We start from the raw sequence: 12,212 nt of genomic DNA on the forward strand, positions 1-12,212 counted from the left end.
AACCTAGACCTAATCTCTTTCCCAAAGGCCCCAACTCCTCATACCATCACCCTGGGGATTAAATTTCAGCCTACAAATTTGGTGAGGTGGGACACAAATATTTAGTCTGTAGCTCACATCAAACAAAAGGAAATAAGGAAATAGCAATTTTTTTGAAGTGTTCAAACAGATAAGCTGTTTTATAATGAATAATTTTCTTTATTTAGAGACTAGTATTTTTGAACTTTCTGGTTTTATTTATGAAAAGCTATTACTGCATTTGTAGTCAAATGTTTAATATTATTCTCATTTCGGGTATTCCATTGTACTTGATCTCCACCTTGTAGTGGTCAACAAAGAGAAAATGAAGAGAGGAATATACAAACCAGACTACCCTTTTGCCATTCAGAAATAGATATGGCCAAATGTTAGTTGAGTGAAAAGAGTAACATTATCACTGAAAGGCAATAGAATCATTGAGATGATCTCCATATTTACTTTTGAATAATCAAGTATTGAAGCTGGTCTTTAAAACTGCCAAGAGAGCTATTATAACCTATAGAAACAAACAGTTCAGCATATAATTTATCCATCCACTAAAATATATCCTAATAATTATGTGAAACTTCCTTTTATTATATTCTCCCTTATTAATTGTGTATTCATGAGTGTATATTAACATTTCCATATTCCCAAGACTAACTTTGACTTGTATTATCTAATGTTAGAATACTTCGTATTTGCTCCTTATAAAAGGCTCCTCTGGCCAAACATAGTAGATACTAATTTCCAGTAAGCATTTCCCCCAAGCACAGTCAGCACACCTACTGGGTAAATCCTATATGGTATTTCCAGTGGCAAGTTTTATCATTCCACCAACTTGTTTTTAATAGGTTGCCGTGAAAGAGGAAGTATAAATTAATTCTATAGCATACACAGCGATAGTCAGCTTGTTCTTTCCATAATTATGAAGAAATGAAGCTACCACATAAGGGTAATCACTTTGTAATAATAAAAATAACTATCTTCCCCAAATTTGGCTAGAAATCTGACCTGTCTTCTTTAGGTTAGCCCTCAGATTGAGTTACTGGGTGAGGTTTCTAAACCACAGCCTGGGTGGCATGTTCTGCTTCTCTCCTTTTTCCTCTCAGACACTAAAATAGTCTCTTCTCACATCTGATTAAAATTCAGGTTAAAGGAAGGGAGTTATTTGGAAATCTTACAACTATGTATCTGAAGAACCAGCAGGTGTAAGCATATCTCTATATTTAGCTAGTAAAGCTGATGGGTTGGGGGCAGAACTGCATCTCATTTCACTTTGGTGTCCCCATTGTTGCCAAGATCTTGCCTTCCACCTAGCCTCTCCAAAATGCATATCCACGGGGATTAATAACATGTTTCTTTTGTTCACATTTAGAATGATTAAATTTTTATAACAACTATCATAAAAAATGGGGGACATAGTCTAACTGAGAATTAATAATAGCTGTTGCCTATTGAATGCTTATTGGGTTTAGAGATTCAGTGCATGGTTTTTGAGCCTTATGTTAGCCCTGTCATTCTGGAGATATGGTACCCATTTAACAGATGAGGCTGCTGGACTTTGGTCCTAAAAATAGAAAAGCAGTTTACCAGCTATCCAGTTGGACCGTCCAGCCTTCTATGCATCAGTCCTGAAGATGTCAGTCACTTCAGAATCAGGTAGGAAAAGGCAAGCATTGGTATTTGCATTCAGGAGCTGTTGCCTTCTCATTCTTAGATGCTCAGAGGGGAGCCTCCTATCCTGGGCTTTGTACATAGAGCCTAAAACTGGTAACTCTCTTTAGGAATACCTTCTGAGATCTTCTCCCAGGGGAAAAGAAGAAAAGGTGGAGGGAGGGGCTTTTGGCCAAGTAAAAACATGTTTAACTTTTCTCCTGTTCCCTTGTTTTGCCTCCTCACTCACTACAGTTCCCAATTGCTTTCTAATGTTGAAATCAGAAATTATTTGTTTAGTGTATGTCTAAAAATGAAGGGCTTAAAAGAATGTCAGTAAATCCTAGCCCTTTAAATGTAGCCCTTAGAAAGCAGATGAAAGCATGTGGGCTACTCAGAGAATGAGGGAGAGAAAAGAGTACCCAGGTACTAACTAATGAAGGGAAGAATGGATTGCTGTAGCTGTTCTGAGAAGCCTGAGGAATGCTTCTAACCCTGTTGCTGAGACCTTCTGTGTGCATGTGTACATTACATCAAAATATTTATTTTTCATAAACTCCCTTTGTGAAATATTTCTTGAGAGAAAACAACAATGTTTAAATATATTTGCTTGAAAAAAATTGCTCCCAGTTTTTTGCTGTTGAGTTTGAAACATTTTAGAGTGGGGTTTTTGTTTGTTTGTTTTTGTTTTGTTTTTCTTTCTGGTAAAGAGTAAAATTCGGGCCATTATTTCAAATGAGTACAAAAGCTTCCTTTTCTTCTTCTTTTAGCTAAAAATGTTCACAACATTCCCTCCTTTAAGTAATGTTTTCCGATATTCCTTTTTCCTAAAGAAGCCAGACTCCAAGTACTTGAAGTAGGAGAATAATTAGTGTAACTTCGGTTTTTGCTGTCTTAGGGATAGAGCGGAATTGTTGATGGAAAATCACTAAATAATGAAACCACTTTTCCAGAGGTCACATAAAAGTTGGCTTATGGTTCTTTCCTTTATGTCCTTTGTCTTATCTTACCAAAAGGTCTGATGATAATCAATTCCTAGCTCTGAAATATAATTGCATTGAATTAAGTTCAGTACATCATACTGATCTTATAGATCATTACATTGCATTAACCTCCTGTTTTTGTGTCTTCCATAAAGATATTTGTTTCTGTGGAATTTGATCTGCTGATTTTGATTTGAAAGGGTTGCCATCCAGCTGAAACTATTAAATAATGAGTTGAGTTTCTCTCTTCATTTTTTAGCTCAACACATTGCTGGCATCCTCTCAAATGTTGCAGTAAGAGGTCTCCAAAGTTACTTTTGTCCTTTGCAGCGCAACATCAGCTTGACATTTATTTTTTATGGTTTAAATCAGAGCCATTGGCATAATTTTTGTGATTTTCTTTCAGTCTGAATCAGGTCTACTTAAAGAGTGTTGGCTCTTTTCAGGTGGTATTCTCTGCTAATTCCAGCCACATACAACTTGGGTTTTAATGGATGGTCAGAAAACATAAAAGAGTGCTTAGTCAGGGTCATGCTATATAAATATTCTCCTTAGAGTATTTTCTTCCATTCTGTTACTATTCTTTAAGTAGAACATCATAAAATATAAACATAAAAGAATATATTATGCTTCTAGAAAACATATAAGTATGTTTTAAAGATCCTATTAAGACACAAATAGTCCATCTTACTTGAACCACTCCTTTTGTTTTTTATAAAATATGTGTTTGTGTGGTCTTACCTTGAAATAAAGGCATAAGAGTCAAACCTTGTAAATTCAATCTCCACTTTACTGAATAACTGTGCATTAAAGTGGTTTTCTCCTTTTTGTTGTCTAGGAAATTGGATAGAGAATATAACCTCTGTCTTTTCAGAAGGCCCATGATCTAGACAGAAAGAGCCTGAGTCCTTTGAGGAGCAGATGCTATGTCTGTGAAAGAGAAAATTACAATATTATTCACAAATGCTACTAATATTTATATTCAACATAAAAGCAAATAATTATCTAGCAATTCTATTCACTGGACCAAAAAATTCTAGTGTCTATGACAATAATGCCTCATTGCTTTTGTTTAAATCCAGAGATTATGACTTTCAAATCTTTCTTTTTCAACTACAAGGTGTGATTCCTAATATAAAATGGTATTACATTTCTTTATCTAGAGAAATGCATTTCATTTAAGAATTTCTCCTATCTTCTTTTAATCTGAGATAGAAAGGGTAAATATATTATCTGTGATCTTACTAGAAAATACAGTGTTGTGTTTGTCATTTTTTATTACGCTTTTTAATATCCATGGTACATAGTAAGTTTGAAATGTATTCCAGACTTGGAATTATTTTTCTTTTGCATGTTAAACTAATTGGCTTGAATACTTTTTATGTACTTTTGTTCAACTCCACATAGAAATTGTAGATTATTCATCTGAAATGAATGAATTTTAAATTACTTAAACTTCGCATTAGTGTATGACTCTCTGAGACCGGTTTTAAAGAACACACAGCTTCTTTCCCCTGCACATTACTGATTTAATTAGTCTTGAATACACATACCATATATCTTGCATTTTTTACAATGTTATGTTGTTTATTATACTTTGATAGATTCACAAATTATTTCTACTTTTCTTTAAACAAGTATATTTGGGAATTTGATAGTTTAAGATGAACTAGCTTGTGCCTTTTAAACCTTGATGATGAGCACTAATTGTCTCACCATGTCATTTAAATGGCTGAGCATAATCCTCCTAATGCAATTCATAACATATATCCCAGAACAAATTTGTGTTTTCTTTTCAAGTGCTCTAAAGTTTCAAATACCTCTTTCCTTATTTTACTCAGCAACAATCTGCAATTTATTTTTCTCCAGGAAAATTGAATCTGTTACTGTTTAGTATTCCTACCAGTTTGAAAAATGTGGTTTATATTGGCATCAGAGCAGTAATTTACATATATTGGGATAACAAGAATGCATGCCAGAAAAAGATCAACATAAAATGAAATGCAAAAAAGCTGTTTTCCTTCAACAGTAACCCCACGTGAAGCTAATAGAGAAATTGATGAGCATCTGCCCTGAATGTGTCACTTGTTTCTTCTAGGTAAAGTGTGACCAGTATTGGCCCAGTAGAGGCACAGAAACCCATGGGCTGGTCCAAGTGACGCTTCTAGATACGGTGGAGTTGGCCACGTACTGTGTGCGGACTTTTGCACTTTACAAGGTTTGTCTTTATTTTTACCCCTCCCTTTCCCTTTTTCATTTTTTAAAGAAAGCGTCTTTTGAGAAATCAGATATCTTAAGACTTTACTTAAATCTTGATTCCACTGGCAACGGTGAAGAATGAAATAATTCTTCCATTATCGCTCAGCAATTTTTCTCCTTCTCCAGCAATTTATCAGTAAATGTGGAAGTCTTGCTCTGGACGGAAGTTTTGGCAAATGATGAGTAGATGAAGAAGAATTAGTTCTTACCATAAAATACAATAGGCGTACTCCTGATAGTTACACCTGAAAAATGCAATGCTTCTCACCTAAGAATGTTCATCTCCCTGAGCAAATACTTGTTTACAAAGAGCTTTACATTGATAGCTCCAAAGAGTGCATCTTCCCAAAGGTCATAGGGTAGGAGGAGGAATTAAGACAGCACATTTTCATGTTACCTCTTCCATGTTGCTACTCATCGTTACAACCTGAGGCTATGAACACAAAATTTTACCCAGTCTTCCTACTTCACAGAATGGGTCAAGCGAGAAGAGAGAAGTAAGACAATTCCAGTTCACTGCCTGGCCTGATCATGGTGTTCCAGAACACCCTACGCCTTTCCTAGCTTTCTTACGGAGAGTCAAAACCTGTAACCCTCCTGATGCAGGACCCATGGTTGTGCACTGCAGGTAAGAACCACTGAGAGAATGTGTTTTTCTCACAGTCAGAAGGTCCACGAGGAAACAGAAAGCTAAATTGTTCCTCATTGGATAGTCTCTTTCCAATTTCTACTACCCCAATTTCTGGGATAGTAGATTGCTTTATAAATAATGCAAGTGTTTTGGGGGGTGCCTGGGTGGCTCAGCTGGTTAAGCAAGTGCCTTCAGCTTAGGTTATGATCCTAGAGTCCCCGGATGGAGTCCCACATCGGGCTCCCTGGTTGTCAGGGAGCCTGCTTCTCTCTGACCCCTCCCCTCTCATGCTCCTTCTCTCTTTCAAATAAATAAATAAAATCTTAAAAAAAAAAAGCAGGTGTTTTTTAATCAAACGAGGCCTATATTAACATTGGTAGAAAGGATTTGATATGGATGAATATGCCCCTCTGGACATGATAAGCAACTATGGTCCTTGCTATTTTCTCTTTGGAGCAAAAATAAATAAATATGTAAACACAAAATTAAATGTGCTCATGGTAATAACTATATGAAACAGAAAAGAATTAAGAATCAGTCTTATGGGGCGCCTGGGTGGCTCAGTAGGTTAAGCTGCTGCCTTCAGCTTGGGTCATGATCTCAGGGTCCTGGGATTGGAGCCCCGCATCGGGCTCTCTGCTCAGCAGGGAGCCTGCTTCCTCCTCTCCCTCTCTCTCTCTCTCTCTCTCTCTCTGCCTGCCTCTCTGCCTACTTGTGATCTCTCTCTGTCAAATAAATAAATAAAATATTAAAAAAAAAAGAATCAGTCTTGTGATTTGGTTCAAGTTTCATCTATGTGAGGAATATTCTTTAGAAGATGACAGATAGATAGAGAGATAGATAGATAGATAGATGGATGAATTATTTGATAAGTTCCTGTGGCCTGGGCTGATAAAAACCTTTTTACTATGTATAGGAAAAAAAATTTTGAACAAAATGATACCATAAGTATCAAAGCTTTCAGAGAGGGTGTCATACTGCTTAAAGATACCTTCCTATAAAGTATTATCAAGTCACATATAGAAAATATACTAATTTGAGTTTTTAAAATTTACTTAATATAATATAAAGACCTATATTTTGGAAGAATTTATTTTATGTATTAGGAGTTAATGAGCCTGTATTTCTTTTGAAGTGTTGTATAATTTATTATTATTTTTTACTTAATTCTGACTAATATTCTTTATATCACCACTCAGATTCTACTATATATATATGTTTATACATTTTTAGTATTTAACTGATTTCTTACCAGTTCCTTAGTTCCTCTCAAATATGTTCTCATGAACATATTACTAAAGATACCTGGTCATGTTCTGTATGTTACTATATAAATGTATAATTGATATAATCCCTAATAGTTCTTTGTAAACTGGGTACTTCAAACATGAGAGAATATGGTTTTCTGCTGCACAGACAAGTAAAACTGCAGTGGGTAAGTATATTAAAAAAGAAAGCATCTGTCACAAACCATTTCTATCATCACATAATACTATAGCTCTTTCACATCCCATATCATACTTGAGCATAATACCCTGGATCCTAGAAATGTTTTTACAAAAAGATGGGGACCACATAGATCAAAATAAAAGCAATAAAACTCCCCTGACTAACCCAAGCTACAGTGGTAATTCTTAAACAGCGGCCTAGCGAGTTTTGAACAAGGAGATACTTATTTCTCTTTCCCAGCAATTTTTTCCCAACGAAAACTAATCGTACCACATTATATTTATAAAGTATTTTACAAATTCCAAGGCTCTCTCCCATGCTTTATTCTGTTTGATGATCTTAAAGGTATGTCAGTTCAAGAGAAGAGAGCAGAAGAGAAGTTACAGGGTTTGGTGTAAGTACTGAGAGCTAGGAAGCCAGACATAGTCCTGCTCATGTTTTATAATCTAGTACTTGCTCTTCTGGACCTGAAACTATGTTCCCTTGTTTTACATAGTTCTGAAACACTAAAAATTATTTTTCTTAACTTGAGCTAATGCTTTTGCATCATGACAGCAGATTTCTGATTCTCCTGCCTATTGGTTTCAGCAGGCATTAGTTTGACCAGTCTGCATACTCTGTTATACATACTTCTTTGAATATATCAAAGAGTCATCGTGCCTGGTGACATGCCCCTCCTCCACCAGCTCAACTTGATTATGAAGATCACACAGGAAATGTTTTCAAGTGAATTTTGGCTTCAGAACAGGGAAACAAGAAGTTTGGGCTCATTGAAGAAAGGTTGCCCTCATATTCTTAAAGGCAAAAAGGCAGTTTGCCCAGATACACACATACAGAGATACATACAAAAAACGCCTACACACACATTGAGACATGAAAAAATGCGAACAAAAATTAAGGAAACCTAACTTGGGAGTTTTCATAAAACATTGTATTTGCATTACAGTTTGAAATATAGCATGTTCCCTCTCTCAAAATGTGTTTCCTATTTCTGTGAATGAAGGTAGAGGACCCGGGAAACTTGACAGAATAACTGATTGATAATTTAAAGACACAGTTTATCCTCTGTTGATCATAAGCAAGATATAAGGCTATATGCTACTTAGTTGGATACAGAAAAGTTTGCAGGCAAGTAGCAGAGATAAGATAAGTAGCTATATGCTTTATTTTGAGAAAACGCATACACTTTTATGTACACCCACACCCCTATGTTATGTTAAGCCACCTGGACTCACCTCTGAGAAATGCAGACAACTTTGGAGCAATAAGGAAACAAAGATGAATGTGCAGTGCTAATAGCTGTTGACATTTGGAAGTGCTGTGCCTGAGGCTCTGGAGAAGCTTTGTATTAAACAGAAAAGTAGGTATATCGATAGAAGAAATTTGTTAGTGACTTTGAGAAAAAAATGAGGGAAAAGTGGAGCCTAAACTGAGCTCTGATATTGACTTGGACACAATATATGTTCAAACTTCAGAACACAATTTTTCTGATGGAGTGTCAGAAAAAAATCACTGCAGACAACCACTGCTTGTGTGGGACCCAAGAAATGCCAGTGTAGAACGCATCTCTAAGCAGGCAGAAACTTTGCAGAAAGCCACAATAGACGAGTTACAGAGGGTTATCAGTGATGGTAATCATGATCATGTTGTAAATGATCATACAAATACTATGAAATTTAGCAAATACTGTATTTCATGTTGTGATTTTTTTTTCCTGTAATGGATTTGACTTCCTTCCTTTTTTTTCCCCCCCCTATTATGAAGAAGTGGTGACAAACTCTAACCCAAGCCTTCTGCCAAACAGATTTTGGGAGAATGGAAGAGGCTTTAAATGAAGTCTGGTAGTAGACCAAACAGAGGGAGAGAGGGCAGAAAAAGAGAAGATTCACGTTCCTCCAATAGTCCTGTCTAGTGATAAATGTGCCAGGACTAAAAAGAGCTACTATGAAGAAGAAAAATTCTTACAGTCAGTAGTAAGAAAGGGCGAGGAGCATAATCTAGTGGTAATCTCAGACAAGACCTTGGAAAGTTGAGAAGGCTAGGGTCTACCACATTCATAGAAGAATGGTTCTACAGGCCTGGGAAGAAAGACCAGCTCTAGCTATCAGTCAGTTCATACAGACCATATAAACTCAGCATTAGGAGTGCACATGCTGGATTTTTTGCTTATGGGATTTGTGCCTTTGAGCAAGTATTTCAAATCTGCTAGCTTGGGTTTGTTCTCCAATAAGTGTAGTAACATTCTCTATAATAATAAGAGTTTCATGAAGATTAACTGAAATGATATGAAATGATAAAGCACTTAGGAAAGTGCATAGAATGTAGAAGTATGAAATAATGTTAAATTATTAGTGTATTAATTGAGTGAGTTTTAAAAAGCTGTATATATATTTACACTTAAGAGAAAATAATCAATATTAACTTGGATATAATCTATGTGACTTGAGCCATGTATCCTATGAATAAACAGATTTTTTAAAAGATTTTATTTATTTGTTAGAGAGAGAGAGAGCGCACAAGTAGGCAGCGCAGCAGGCAGAGAGAGGGAGAGGCAGACTCTCCACCGAGCAGGGAGTCCAATGTGGGGCTCTGGGATCAGGACCCTGGGATCATGACCCAGACTGAAGGCAGCCACTTAACTGAATGAGCCACCCAGGAATCCCTAAACAGATATTTCTAAACATGAAATATTTAGTCTAATAGATTTTTAGAAACGTAGATGTTTTCCATAATGGTAATTCTGTCAAATTTTCCCCAGTGACAGAGAACATTTTCTTGTTTACTGTGAATTAGAATCATTTATAATAACAAATCCGTATTTACAAAGACCTGAGAAACCATTGAGCTTGTAAGATGATACCATTAAGGATACATAGAAATTAATATGATGGTTCTTGATGACGTCAAGATGAAGTTTGCTCTTAACATTATGTCCTTGACCCTTTATAATCTAAGCTGATGTCTCTTTCATGCCTCATTGTTCACTCTCTTAGTCACCTACCCTAGCTACACTTTCGAAGTACTTTTATCTCTGGCTCTTGCTAAATGATATTTATACACTCTAGAATTTCACCTGTTCCCCTCTCCACCTGCTGATGTTCAATCCTGTTTCATATTTACCCCAAGTAGCACTTGCCATGTATTTGCAAAAGTTGCAAATTGGCCTCAGGTAGTTTTGTTGACATCCATGGTATTTTTTTTTTTAATTTAAACTTGAATGCCTTTAAACTGGAATGTACTCTCTAGTCTTCCAAACCTTCCATAACCTTATTGTTTTATACACAGCTCAACCCATCCATTTATAGGGATTGCTTCATATTGTAAACATGAGTTGAAATTCTGGAAAATCCTTTTAAGCTCATTTCCCATTACTCTTCCTGCAGAAAGAATTAAACACTGTATTCTCTGAGCTCTCATAAAATAGGTTCACACTTAGCATATTAACTGTATATGTACAGATCACATATGCCTTAAAATCCCAGAGGGTATAGTTGACAGATTATGCACATTTGTATCCAGCTATTACATCATAGTAGGTGCTCAATAATTGCTTTCTGAAGTTAACTGAATTCCACGTGGTGTTTTAGAAATTTTTATAGAAACAGATCATTTCAGGGTTGGACTATATGTTTGTTTGTTTGCTTTATATGAGACTATTTTTCTCCCTACTGTGGCATTTCTTATGAGAATTTAATTGTATTAAATTGCCTTTGTCTTTCTTTTACTTATTTCTGAGCCTCTTTTTCTATAACTCTTTTATGTCCTTTTCCACATAGTCTCCATTCCATGTTAAAGATAGACATAGCTCCCTGTTTTTAGCCGTGATAATAGTTAAACATATTGAATATTAATCGACAGCAGATATTCTTTCTTCTCAACCGGAGAGGCCATGTTCTAAGTGTTTTACATGTATTAATGTTTTTTACATACAAATCATCTTCAGAGGTAGGAACCTTATTTTCTCATTTTACACAAGAATAAACAGAGACCGAGGAAGACCATCTTACTCGCCTGATTTCATGTCAGTAGTGATAGCCACTGCGTGCCCTAGGCTGCCTGTCCCTATCAACCAAGTGAGTTTTCCAGGCTTTCCTTCACTTGCTGGTCCTCACCTCCAACTTTGGCCACCACTTGGATGGCATTTCACTCTTTAAGCCTGTCCCAATGACCTTGTCAGAATGAGTCAGTCCTTTCTTTCTGGCCCCACATCACATGGCCATATGGTAGCCTTTATTTCACTCATTCTGCATCAAAGTTAATTGTTAATATGTGAGTCTCTTCTACCCCTTAATCATTTTAGAATAATCACAGTGACTACCCATTACTGAGCCATCACTGTTTTCCAAGTATCACTAAGTACTTAAGGGATAACTCATTTAATCCACAGAACAGTATGTTTTATTTGTGAGGATTATTAAACACAAGGAGGTTGTAAATTTAGGGCCTATTTCAAAGTCGTTGACCTGTTTACTCATCATCATATCTAGTTCTGACTTTTCTTGTTGCAGAGACTGACTTAGTTCCTTATACTACCTCCTTCATATATGTTTGTTGACTGAATGGTTGTCAGGTGGATATTTGCCATTACTTCTTCATATATATCTATGCAGTACATGAATAGAGACATGCCGTATTTTTCTCCTTACTTATAAAACTTGATTCTGAAAGAAACTAAGGGATAGAACTTCCAGTCTATTTATTAAGTTTGAATTTTCATAGAGGTAATATGTTACATTTCCTCGTATTGTTTCATTCTTCCTCTTAGAAAACAAAGAAGTTTTGTTCCCTGTTCTCTCTATTGAGCCCTATTCTTTTTGTTGTTCTACAGAAGAATTTGTGGTTTATACTTTACTATTGCCAAAGGAGTATGACAACTGATGTGAATTTGCTTTTTGTTAAGAATGAATAAATTGGGGTGAAGCCATAATTTCGCTATGTCAATTATAAACTCTTGACCCATGGTACTAACTCTTAGTCATAGTTAATGCCTTTTAGGACCAAGAGAATACATTACCTTTATAGGAGAAATCTATTTGTGAATAAATATGAAGGAGGGATAGATCAAACCCCCTAAACTTGTGTTCTAAATGAGAAGATTCCAAGAAGAATAAAATAGACCTCCTAAAGATAATTAAAGTCTTGTACAATCAAACATAGAATCAAACCACACTTTAAAACCAGAAAGAATAAGGGGTGCCTTCATGGCTCAGTCTAAC

At 35.8% G+C, this 12,212-nt stretch overlaps 1 protein-coding gene across 46 annotated transcripts in view; it reads left to right on the forward strand.

Moving 5' to 3' along the window:
• PTPRD (protein tyrosine phosphatase receptor type D) overlaps positions 1-12,212 on the forward strand; it is a 2,277,302-nt gene that overhangs the window by 2,224,789 nt on the left and 40,301 nt on the right. For all 46 annotated transcript variants that reach the window (XM_045069786.1, XM_045069815.1, XM_045069785.1 and 43 more), the window contains 2 exons: positions 4,756-4,875; positions 5,390-5,544. In XM_045069786.1, coding sequence (XP_044925721.1) covers positions 4,756-4,875; positions 5,390-5,544 — 275 coding nt within the window. The remainder of the gene's footprint in view (positions 1-4,755; positions 4,876-5,389; positions 5,545-12,212) is intronic.

Source organism: Mustela putorius, unplaced genomic scaffold (assembly GCF_011764305.1).
Source record: "Mustela putorius furo isolate JIRA1106 unplaced genomic scaffold, ASM1176430v1.1 tig00003944_pilon_pilon_pilon, whole genome shotgun sequence".
In the NCBI taxonomy this organism is placed as follows: Eukaryota; Metazoa; Chordata; class Mammalia; order Carnivora; family Mustelidae; genus Mustela; species Mustela putorius.